The sequence below is a fragment of the Schistocerca serialis genome, chromosome 6, assembly GCF_023864345.2.
Source record: "Schistocerca serialis cubense isolate TAMUIC-IGC-003099 chromosome 6, iqSchSeri2.2, whole genome shotgun sequence".
Classification (NCBI taxonomy): Eukaryota; Metazoa; Arthropoda; class Insecta; order Orthoptera; family Acrididae; genus Schistocerca; species Schistocerca serialis.
This window is the reverse complement of record NC_064643.1, coordinates 621,096,805-621,109,992: the sequence shown is the minus strand read 5'-3', so window position 1 is coordinate 621,109,992 and position 13,188 is coordinate 621,096,805. Positions and strand designations below refer to the sequence as shown.

The 13,188-nt window shown below is 39.5% G+C and overlaps 1 protein-coding gene across 2 annotated transcripts in view; it reads right to left on the bottom strand.

Annotated features, from left to right (window-relative positions):
- Positions 1-1,228: 1,228 nt before the first annotated feature.
- LOC126485097 (endophilin-B1) overlaps positions 1,229-13,188 on the bottom strand; it is a 233,001-nt gene continuing 221,041 nt past the window's right edge. For both annotated transcript variants that reach the window (XM_050108715.1, XM_050108716.1), the window contains one exon: positions 1,229-1,472. In XM_050108715.1, coding sequence (XP_049964672.1) covers positions 1,362-1,472 — 111 coding nt within the window. In that variant the 3' untranslated portion in view covers positions 1,229-1,361. The remainder of the gene's footprint in view (positions 1,473-13,188) is intronic.

The following is a 13,188-nucleotide window of genomic DNA, read 5'->3' as shown; positions in this document are numbered from 1 at the left end:
TATATACAAATGGTACCTGAGTGCTGGGAAACATTGTAATCTACAGTTTTTATTGCTTGAATTTTATTGCCTATAAAGTTGTATTAATGACATGACTTTTTGCAAAAAGAGTGAATATTCTACAGTGAGATAGTATATGGAATTTAATATTTACATCATTAGATTATTCACAGATTTCGAGACTGACTATGTGCCAAAATAATGTCATACAAAGCAATATAGCAACAAGATTAATTTGTCTGGTGTTATAAACAGTGTGAGACATACCAATAAAAACAATAAAAAATAATACTTTAGGCATATATGCCATACTGGGAATATTTTACCTTCTTTGTTATGGAATGAATTGAAATAAAATATCAATATCTTTCATTTACAAACCAGTTGTCATTTCAGCTTTATTTTTAGAAAATCAGTCTTTCATCACTTTATATTTGCAGTTATTTCCTGATTATCACCAACACTATCTGACTGGAAAGATACAATTTTACATTCTGTTGTCATAAAGTTATAAGGCAGTTTATTTATGAGTTACACCAAAATGTAACAGGACATGACATGACACTGCTACATTATTCATTTTTTTAATATTAGAATAACAAACAACACAATAGGAGTTAAAACATATTTTACCAAGGAAAACAAAGTCCAGAGCTTATATTTTTTTCTCAAAATGTATTACTGAATGTAGATACATGGATGAGTATATTCTCACTACAAATTTATTGGAATTTGGTTTTCCACACGCCAAACAATATTTTTGTGGATAATAGTTCATAGAAGTTGGCGTTACCCACTTACATTACTATATATTGTAGATTAATTTTATGCATAGTAATTACATAATTGTTGGATTTAATGAAGTAAAGGAATGTATTGCAGATTTTGCAACAGCAATGTAGACACCAGTGTAACAAATGTGATTTTTTAATGTGATGTTTAGTATCCCACAGACCAAATGAATATAAGTGTCATGTACAAATCCAAAAGGTAATAACAGTCATAGGAAATGAAGGTGGTGATTCCTCCATGGCTACTCCCATGGAGAAATAGATTGTGGAATGTTATTTCCTTTCCATTCTCTCAACTGTCGTTCAAATATCTTACTATAACTACATTTTCAGTAAAGCTCTAGACTACATTTATCCAAAACCTTTCTTCTCTTCTGAACACAGGTGCATGTAAGTGGTCCCCCCCCCCCCCCCCCCAAAAAAAAAAAGATCCCCCATCGCCACACACACCCACTGTGCTGGCACTTTCAAAAACTTGTTGCATCTTTCTTACTGATGGCAAATATAACATAACTGGATGCACTCTATGTGACAATATTGCTATTAGTTGAGCAAGTATCTGCATTTCTTTTATGGATTGATTATTTCTAAGAACGCCTTTGGTACTTTTCCTTTCTGACTGCCTCGCTCTCCCATGAAATAATCTGTTTCATCAACAGAAATTTCACAAATAGTGATCACCTGAAAACAGAAAAACAAACATTTTTGACAGTGTAATTGATGGTCATGGTTGGGGCAGTACAAAACAGTAGTAGTTTTTATCACCAAGCATCATTGCCAATAGGTTGACACACTAAGTTTTGTACTTGAACTGTTAATTTGTACAACAACTTAAGTCTACATTTCCAAGGTTTTGGGTTATGGGCACAGCAATGTTCCAATACCCAATTCACATTGCATAATACCAAAATGACTTTAGCCCGTAACTTCTCTACATTATTTACAGTAACAGAACATTCGTGTTTACCAGCAAAACAGCCTTAGTCCAGGACTTAAGTTGGTAAAAGGTCTATATTACTTTTGTTTGTGTGGTAGACCTGTGATACATATTCTGAAAACAAAAAAGCCATCTAATAGCTGTGCTTTATGTATTGGTTTCATTAGAAATGAAGAAAATAATGACCAAACAAGGAGGAAAGGACTCGAAAGGGGTGCAGAATACAAGACAGCTACAATAAAATGTGCTAAGATTAAAGGGTTGGAGCATGTAACTCATATGGGGAAGTTAGTTTCACCTACACAAACATGACCTGCTTGCAGATAATCTATTTGGATTTAATTTTGTTTCACAATGTTGTTGTACACAGTATTCCTGTACACATCACTGTAGTTTACCGCGACTGGTAATCATATTAATAATTGTTTATAAACATTTGTAAAGCAGGAAATAATGTTTCAATTTGATTTCTTAAACTTCATTGTTAGAAGCAGTTAATTACATGAAATATTTTGAAATTAAGAATGAACAAGATATGTTCTTACAGGGACAAATTGTAAAAATTGCCATAAAAAGATGAAGAGGAAAGGAAGATGAGCCTGGTACTAGGGCAGCTATATTCAAGTATTATGTTAAAGATTCAGACAAGGGCATAGAAGTATGTAAGAAAGCCTTCCCCAGTGTTTATTGTGTTACCAAATCCAGGATAAAGAGATTGTGTAAGTTGCCACTTAGTGGAAAGTCTCCTAAAGACCAACGTGGAAAACATAAACCAGGAAACACAAAAGAGGCTGATATACTTCATTCTCGTATTGTGCCATTTCTAACTAAACAAACCCAGTAAGGAAACACAGATGTTTTCTACATAAACAGTGAACTAACTGTAAAAATAACACATGAAATGTTTCTTGTCAAATATCTTGATAGCAATGTGTTTTAACACTATTATTACAGATATTTCAATGACCATTTCCTTTTGAGATTTGTTAGGCCCAGCGCAGACACATGCATTAAGTGTGAAGAATGTTAAAGTGAACAGCAATGCACTTAATGATCAATCTAAATGTGTTGCTGCAGCAGAACTCATAGTTCACAAATGTCGCAGCAAAAAGTTCTACAAAACACTGGAAGATGCACCCAAGTTATGCACTGAGAGAGAGGATTTCCCTTGCTTTAACATTTGACTGCATGCAAAATGTTTGCTTGACTAAAATACCACTTCAGAACATGTATTATTATTGTCAACTAACAGTTCCACTTTTCTCTGGGCATAACATGAAAACTAACTCATCTACCAAGAGGCAAGCTAACAAAAGTCCAAATAAGGTATGCAGTTTTCTCCTCCACTGTTTCAATACCTGTGTCTCATCTAGTATTCAAGAACTCTTGTTGTATTGTGATGGCTGTCCAGGCCAGTATAAGACCACCACACTCATCAGATTTTTAGTGGTTTTAAGTGCTCACAGGCATTTTTTGAACATCATACTTCTCTTCCCTATCGGAGGACACTCCTTTCTGTCAAATGATTGGGACTTCACAGTAGCGAAAAGATAAATTGAGGTGTGTGGACAGACTACACAGCGAAGGACATGTGTGAATACATAGTCAGCTCTAGTGCTAAAAGAAAATAATTCTACATACTTTCATCCTTGGGCCAGGATGTCCACATATCCCAGAATTATCACACAGACGTGCTTATCCAAACGGTGTGCGTCCAATCAACAAAAATAAAATTAAAGATATATGCAAAATGCTCAAGTACATTCCAGACTGTAATGAATCCAAAGCATTTTATGAGATAATTGCAGCTTGGGAAAGAAAGACAAATGGGTAAATTTGCAATTTTGCTTTGGAAGTTTGTCCTGTATGTTTATTCCCTTGGGTGATTTACTGTTCTACGCAGTCTGAATGTTTTTCAATACAGAAAACACAATTGTATGTTTTTATATGTCAGAATTTTATTACATAACAAACACAACCGAAGTTAATTTGAAAAACGACTTCAGTTCTTCTTTTTTAAAACAAAATTTGAACATGAAGGGAGTACAAGTCATGCTTTTGTAGTGACAGTCTTATGTAATTTCGATGTGTGTAGCATATCATGCAATAATCTAGTGCAATATTCACTTCAGTAAGATAGTAAATGGTTTTTTGTTTCTTCTGAAAATGTACTTCTAGGAATGTAGTCATTTTGCAAATTCACAATTCACTTGCATATCATCAAAAGCATTCAGACAGCCCTACGTAATGCAGAATTGATTACTAGATGTCACAAGAAGTGGATCCGCCACTATAAAAGGAGGCAGGGAGTATTGCATTGTCAGTAGAAAAGCAGAAAGACCAGAACGGTCGGTCAGGAGAAAATCAGTGACTTTGAACGTGGACTAGTCATTGGTGTCACCATTGTAACAAATCCATCAATGACATTTCAACCCATCTGAGTTGACTGTTGCTCATGTGACTGTGAGGCAATGGTTTGTGCACAAAAACATCCTTGAAATGGACTGGGTTGTCCAGAGTTCTGATCTCAACAAAATGTAATGCATTTTGAATGAGTTAATGTTTAAAACACTGACTTTACTCCAGAACCCTGCATTCAACCTTCTTTGGTTTCAGCTCTTTAGGAAGAACAGGCTGTAATTCCTCTAAAAACATTTGTACACCTCACTGAAAGCATCCCCAGCAGAGGAAGTATCCCCAGCAGAAAAACCGTTATAAAAGCGAAGAGTGGACACATACTATAGTAAGGACCACTAATGCGTATACAGATATTTTTGATCAGATTTTGTGTGTGTGAGCACACACACACACACACACACACACACACACACACACACACACACACACACACACACACACACACACACAAAAAGCTCTTTCTTCTCCTGCCCCTCTATAACCATTTTCTTCTCCCTCCTCTCTCCGATCACGTTTTCCTTTCCCCTCTCCGTCCATCTTCTCCTCCCCCCCTCTCTATCTCCTCCTCCTTCCTCTTCCTTTTTACCTGTCCATTACCCATCAGCATCTTCCACTTGCCTCATGAACCTCCCCTTCCTAGCCCATCTCTCTGTCAATGCCCCCCCCCCCTCTCTCTCTCTCTCTCTCTGCCCATCTCCTCCTTCCCCTGCTCTCTGTTCATCCACTCCATCTCCCCCCCCCCCCCCCCCCTCTATCCATTCCTTCTGCAACCCCCTCTGTCCCACCTTCTCCTCTTACGCCATCTCTGTCCATCACTTCCTCCTCTTCTTGCTGCTCTTCATCTTCTCTTCCCTTTGTACATCCATATCATGCTTCCAATGCCCATCTGCATCTACACGCTGTGGAACACATTTTCATACAATCTGCACACCATGGTAATTAGTCAAGACAGCCTAAATGTCAGATGTTACCAAAACTTTTTCACCTCCACATCCACCACTGTTGGAGCTACGTAGTACTCTCCCATCTCAGACTTTTAGACAAAAAGTAGTATGTGCAAAAAATTAAGATGTAATCAGTCCAGTGGTTTATGAGGAGGTTGGGACATACACACATGCACATATAATTTTTTCCCCATTACAGAATATACTTTTACTTTAAATTCATTAATCTAAAGGAAGTTTTTCTGCAAAAATCTACAGTTACGTTTCCTTCAATGGACAGTTTTGAAACACATAATTAGCTTGATTATTTGTAGAACATAATGTACTGTGTTGTGTTAAAATGTGGAGTGCATTAGTGAGCCACTAGCATTTTTTACATGGAATTTACTTCATTTGCATACTGTATTAGTTATAGATACAGCTTTTGTGTGTGTGTGTGTGTGTGTGTGTGTGTGTGTGTGTGTGTGTGTGTGTGTGTGTGTGTGTGTGTTATTACAGCTGCAGCTCAGTTTTCATAATGAAAAGGAAAGAATTAGACATTACTTTAGGAAGGAAGCATCTTGCCATTTATATTAAGCAGTTTAGTAAAACTGTCAGTACTTAGCACTTGGATCGTCAGTCCAGTGTTGACAGGTGTTTTTGCATCTTTTTTTTAATTAGAAAGCTGCCTCCATCTGAATATTTCCTCTATGAACAGGTTATGACAAATCTTCATTTTTATGAAAAGGACAGATTACAAAATTGTTAAGGTTTTTGTGGCCACTTGTTGACAAAAAGTTTGTTGTAAGGATAGACTGCTATTCACCATAGAGAGGAGACGCTGAGTCGTAGACAGGCATAATGAAAAGACTGCTATACATTAAATCTTTTGGCCAAAGGGCCTCCTCCTGAAGTAGAACACACACACACACACACACACACACACACACACACACACACACACATAGTCTCTGGCCACCAGCAGAGTGTAAGTTTTCTACTTCAGAAGAGGGCCTTTTGGCTGAAAACTTAAGTCTTTCCTTTGTGTGGGTCTGCAACTCAATGTCTCCTCTATATTATTCCATCTTGGACTTTCTTTTATTAAATGTTCATTTTCAACAGTTTGGCAGTCACACAGAGTGGAGTTCTGATTCTGCACTGATTTTGTTGCAGCTCTGCCATGAACCCTATCTATCAGACTGTATTTGGAAGACTTTTACATATTTATGTTGAGTGGCATCAATCTAGCCGTTGTTACTGAAGTGTGTGTATAACTCCGTCCGAACAGGCCTCTGAAGGCCCAATGGTACCGACTGACCACCTTGTCATCCTCAGCCCACAGGCATCACTAGATGCAAATATGGAGGGGCATGTGGTCAGCACACTGCTCTCCTGGCCATATGTCAGTTTACGAGACTGGAGCCACTACATCTCAATCAAATAGCTCCTCAGTTTGTCTCATAAAGACTGACTGCACCCCGCTTGCCAACAGCGCTCGGCAGACTGGATAGTCATCCATTCGAGTGCTAGCCCAGCCTGGCAGCACTTAACTTAGGTGATCCGACGGAAACCGGTGGTACAACTGCAACAAGACCATTGGCAAAGTATGTGTGTGCACACAATAATTCAATTTTCTTGCAACAGTGGTGATAAGATTTTGTTTTACTCTATAATTCTGTAAAGACGTGGGCAGACTCCTGAATGTATCAGTGAAACCCCCCCCCCCCCCTCCCACACCACCAAAGCAGAAAAATACACTCACAAAAAAACAAGGTTGAAGACAATATTGACTGTGTATGTTGTACCAACGGCTTCTTTGACAAGGGATTTAAGACTCCAACTAGAACACTAAATTCACTCACACCTCTTTTTTTTCCTGCCCCAATTGGCAGCATGAAATTGCCATTTATTTTGTGAAAAACAACTCAATATTGCACTATTTACCTTATTCGCCGGGTCTGTCAACTCTCAACTATTTCTTCCTCCAAAACTAAAAATGCATCCCAGTGGTTCAAAATCTGATGCAAATTATGTGATTCAGATGGTTGTACTGACAAAGACTTGACAGTTAATATATTTTTTAAATTTTTTTATGTTTTTTTCCTGAAGCTATGGAGTTATAAAAACTCATCTGCACCAAGTATTGAATCACAAGTATCTTATTTTGATTAAATAGTCCACCTCATAACCTTTTAATTTAGAATATGTCTAACACAGAAAGGAATGAGGTATTTGGTCATAAAAAGTTTCCACTCTCTATCCAGTGATGTAACGAATTCAACAGATATTTTTTTTAAAAAAAACCAAATCATATCTGTTTGAGCACACTCCTACACCAAAGAAGAATTTTTGAATGTGTAAAAAAAATCATTTATATGGTCAACATGTCATTACCATATTTTATGGACTATAAGATGCACATTAATTCTTAAGCAGTTTTAAAAAATAGCATTTTTACCAGTTTTATTATTAGATTGCAAAGCCATACCTAAAAAAAAGAATGTTTTTAGTTCATAAAACCTAACTGATCTTTCAAATCTCTAAAAATCATCATCTGAACTTTCTTCTTGTTCTTCTTGCTCTTCATCATCACTGATGTTGTCTCCATATATAAAATGGTCTTCACTGCCACCAAGAGTATTACTTATGCTGCATTTCTTGAAAGATTTAACAATAATGTCTTCTTCCACTATAGACCATGACTGCTTTATCCACTGACACACTTGTTTGATTGCAAGCTGCTTTAAAGCTCCCTTCGGCATGAATTCTGGTTTCATCTATCATCCGTTTGTTCCATTACTCTCTCATATACACTTTAAATGGTTTATTTATCGAGACATCAAGAGATTGCAATTGTGAATAGCTAGTAAAACAGCAAGCTGTGTATATCCATGTCTCAGTTTCTCTTTCACACAATTTCTCAAATTACTTCTAAACTGATCTAGCACAAGAAGAGAACTCTTGTTCAGTAAAGCACCTTTCCTTCTCTCTCACATTCTATCAATCCACAGTTTCATAACAGCCCCATCCATCCAAACCTTGTCATGTATAAGAACACCACCACCTTGTGGTATTTCAGAAGGTTTTGGCATTGAAACTTCCTGGTAGATCAAAACTGTGTGCCGGACAGAGACTCGAACTCAGGACCTTTGCCTTTCGCGGGCAAATGCTCCACCATTTGAGCTACCCAAGCATGACGCATAATAACCCATCCTCACAGCTTCAATTCTGCCAGTACCTTGTCTCGTACCTTCCAAGCTTCACAGAAGCTTCTGTGAACCTTGCAGAACTAGCACTCCTGGAAGAAAGGATATAGTGGAGACGTGGCTTAGCCACAGCCTGGGGGATGTTTCCTGAATGAGATTTTCACTCTGCAGCAGAGTGTGCGCTGATATGAAACTTCCTGGCAAAGGTCCCGAGTTTGAGTCTTGGTCTGGCACACAGTTTTTATCTGCTGGGTACTTTCATATCAGTGCACACTCCGTTGCAGAGTTAAAATCTCATTCTGGTTTTGGCATTGTTTTGCACTTGAAAAAGATCACTGCATTAAGTTTAGTATCAACACCACAACATGAAAGGACAACAGTGTAGTGCATTTTTTCATGTTCACTTGTTTTCATAGTTACAGTTTTAGCAGCTTTCACAGCAACAGTTCTGTTATTTGGCACATCAAATGTCAGAGAAGTTTCATCTATATATGCTATTTAACTTTATCCCACATCCCCCCCCCCCCCCCCCCCCCGATGTTGAATGCTGAAGTGGTGGAAAGATGATATTTTCTCTTCATACTCTTGTGGAATTTTCTGAGACATTTTGCTTTTGGCTCACATGCTTAGTTCATGATGCTTCATAAACCTGTAGAACCAACTAACATCACCCTTAAAGTCTGTCAAGTTCCACTGGAGTGCTAGCTTACGAGCGGGTATTTGAATCATTTTTGTATTAATTCCAATGCTATTTTGACAATGGCCTTGAATCCATTTCAATATGTGATCGTCTAGTTTTAGCCATTTTCCATTCCACCCGGTATTTGCACATTTAGTCTTCCTCAATTTTTCAGTTCTTCTCTACTAGCCTGCCAATTAAATTTTTTTTTCCCCATTACAAAACTAGCTACTAACAAATGATCTGTACTGCTACTGATAACACAAATCACTTTGAAGTTCATTGGCACCATAGACCGCAATGATGTATTATAGGCTACACAGTGTTCTGAGTTTGTGATGGTGGGGCATGAGGGAGACGTGTTAGCAATCTTATGAATCCCCACAACTCATGTTCGTTGCATGGGTGCACTGCTGCTGTCAGTTGAATCAAATGCTGCCACATAGAGAGAGGTTTCCAACACCACTGAATATATGAGCATTCTTAAGACTGGCAGGAATTTATATCAAACACTGAACATTTTTATATTAATTTCAAGTATAAGATGCACCTGAATTTTGGAGACAATTTTTCACAGAAAAAAGTGCGTCTTCTAGTCCATAAAATATGGTATATTTTTCACCAACAAAGTATAGTATACTTCTAAAATGGACAAATAGACACTTCACAGTTTGGAAAATGACATTGAAATTCTGTAAGAGACAGCAAAGGTCTAGAAAGAGCAGTTGAATGTAACTGATAGTGTTTTCAAAAGAAGTAATAAGATGAACATCAACAACAACACGAGGGAAATGAAATGTTGAATTAAATCTAGTGGCACAGGGAGAACTTATTATGTAATGAGACGTTAAAAGTAGTAGGTGAGTTTTGTTATTTGGGCAACAAAATAAGTGATGATGGTCATATCAGAGAGGATATAAAATGCAGACTAGCAAAAACATGAAAAGCATTTATGAAAAAGACAAATTTGTAAACACGACATGCAAATGTCTGAAAATTTTTCTGAGGGTATTTGTCTAGCTTGTAGCTTTATATGGAACCGAAATGTGAACAATAAATAGTTCAGACATGAAGATAATACAAGAGTTTGAAATTAGGTATTGCAGAAGAATACTGAAGAACAGATGTGTAGATCGAATAAGTATCTGAAGGTATAGAATCGAAGTGAAGAGAAAAGAAATTGACGGCAGAAATGCATCCAGAGATATATAGGAATCAATCAGGTTGGGAATGGAGAGAAGTGTGGTCAGGTAAGACTAAAGAGGAAGACCAAGGTTTGACTACAATAAGCGGCTTCAAATGGATGTAAGCTGCAATGGGTATGCAGAGATGAAGAGCCTTGCACGTGATAGATTAGCACAGAGAAGATCATCTAAACAGTTTTCAGAATAAAGATGACAACAACGACAGTAAATTGTGGCCATACTGGTACTGTTTGGGAACCGTGAGTGTGTGAAATAATTATTTATTTTTATTATCTATTGGTGTCATACAATAAGTGTAAATAATAACAACAATGTGGGTTATTTACCTGCAAATTCTAATTAAGTTAATTTATTTACAATAAATTATCACTGTAAAAGATATTCTTTTGATGAAAATTGGAATTATTTTCTGTGGAATAATTATTTTGAAAAAAGCAACACTGAAAAGGATACACACAATTTTAAGAAGCGTAATGCTACAAATAAGAAACATGATAGTCTACAAGTTATTACCGGACTTTTTGAGGATTCAGAATTGTTTTGACTACATGTGCTACATTTGTCTGCCTCTAAAGACATAGCATGGAATAAAAGACGATCTGCGTATGTACTTTGACAATTTAAGGTAAACCCATTTGTATGCAGGTCTACGAAGCATCAGCAGTAGTTCCTTGAGAATCACAATGAACGATTCAGCAGCCAACACCATTATAGACAAACTGAGTGACAATGAAACATGCATACTATGGATTCTGCGGTACCTGCCATTCTTTGAAGAGTGTTTGCCCATTCCCCATCTCATGGGCACAGTATTGTGCTAACTGAAATTACATCCCTGAGGGTAGCTGTTCAGATTTTCCTCAGTACACAGCAGTTAAGAGAGCACATTGTATTTAATGGGACCAAAATTATCGAACCTTGCATTTACCTGCTATGTCACTCAACACTGGAAGCTGCCATGTGGTAATCATATGATAGCATCATAATTTTGCTGTAGGACAGGCTGAAATAAAACTCATCTGAAAACACTGTATTCTGCTGCTCAACATGTCAGGAAGGCCACTACCACTGATGTGTCAACTACGGTATACAGTTTTTGTGCTTTGGTTGGTTGGTTTGTGGGATTAAAAGGACCAGACTGCGACGGTCATCGGTCCCTTTTTCCAAAACGTCAAACACCCACACAGAAGGAAAACGGATAAAGGACGTGGCAACAGACGACATAGGACAAGAAAGACTTAGACAGAGATCAGAGAAAAAGGATTAAAATCACACAGAATGTGACAGTGGTTGGCCAACCATAGAGACAAAAAAGGAAAAGCCAACCACCAAGAAACACCTTAAAAACTCAGTCTAAAACAGTAGGCCAAAGGCCAGACTCAACACAAAAAAGACAAACACTTAGATTATGTGATAAAAGCCCCCTGCCCGAATAAAACGCAAAACGAAGCCTGCCATGACAGTGTCATCTGTTAAAAGGGCAGGGAGCGTATCAGGCAGTGCCAATGTCTGCCTGAGCACAGCTAAAAGTGGACAGGCCAACAAAATGTGGACCACTGTCAAAGCTGCCCCACAGCGTCATAGAGGCGGGTCCTCACGGCTCAGTAAATATCTGTGTGTCAGCCAGGTGTGGCCAATGCGGAGCCGACAAAGGACAATAGAGTCCCTGCGAGTGGCTCGCATGGATGACCGCCACACAGCCATCGTCTCCTTGATAGCTCGGAGTTTATTGGGTGTGGTCAGATCGCACCATTCAGCGTCCCAAAGCGCAAAAAATTTGCGGCATAGGACTGCTCACAAATCAGTCTCTAGGAGGCCAATGTCCAGAGTTGTTTCACTGGTGGCCTGTTTGGCCAGACACAACATTGCCCGGGATGCTGACATGATCAGAGGCCCACACAAAGACCACAGAACGGCCGCAACGGGCAAGAGTATGGAGGGACTCCTGGACAGCCATCACCAGACGAGAGTGAGGGAAGCACTGGTCGATAGCTCGTAAACTGCTCAGGGAGTCGCTACAGATAACAAAGGACTCACCTGAGCAGGAGTGGATATACTCTAGGGCACGAAAGTGGAGACCAGCTCAGCAGTCAGCAGTGAAAAAGCTGCAGCCAGCCGGCTATGAATATTGTTCATAGTGGTCCCCTAGAGTGAGAGCATAACCGACACTACCAGCAACCATCGAACCGTCAGTGTAAACAACGCCAGAACCCTGATACATGGCAAGGATGGAAAGAAAGCAGCAGCGGGAGGCCTCCAGAGGGACCGAGTCCTTCGAGTCCTGTGCCAATTCGAGCCGAAGGCATGAGTGGGGCACACACCACGAGGGTGTACGCAGAGGGGCCCGGAAAGGAGGTGGAAGAGGGAAGACCCCAAGCCCGGAGAGAAGCTCTCTGACGCAGATCGCGATCGTACAACCCAACTGGGGCCGACGTTCTGGGAGATGGACGACCGACTCAGGGAACAGGAGACGATAATTAGGATGCCCGGGCAAGCTACAAACATGTGTAGCATAAGCGGCCAGTAAATGTTGGCGCCGTAACCGCAGTGGAGGGACACCTGCCTCCACAAGTATGCTGTCCACAGGGCTGGTCCAGAAAGCACCAGTGGCAAGTCGGATCCCATTGTGAAGGATTGGGTCCAGTACCCTCAATGCAGATGGGGATGCTGAACAATAAGCCAGGCTCCCATAATCCAGACAGGACTGGATTAATGCCTGGTAGAGCCGTAAGAGGGTAGATCAATCGGCGCCCCAGCTGGTGTGGCTCAAGCATCGCAGAGTATTAAGATGCCACCAACACATCTGTTTAAGCTGCCGAATATGTGGGAGCCAAGTCAACTGGGCATCGAAAACCACACCCAAAAACCGATGTGTCTCCACCACAGCAAGAAGTTCGCCAGCAAGATAAAGCCGTGGCTCAGGGTGAACTGTTCGTCGCCGGCAGAAATGCATAACGCAGGTCTTGGCAGCCAAAAACTGGAAGCCATGCGCTACAGCCCAAGACTGCGCCTTGTGGATAGCGCCTGGT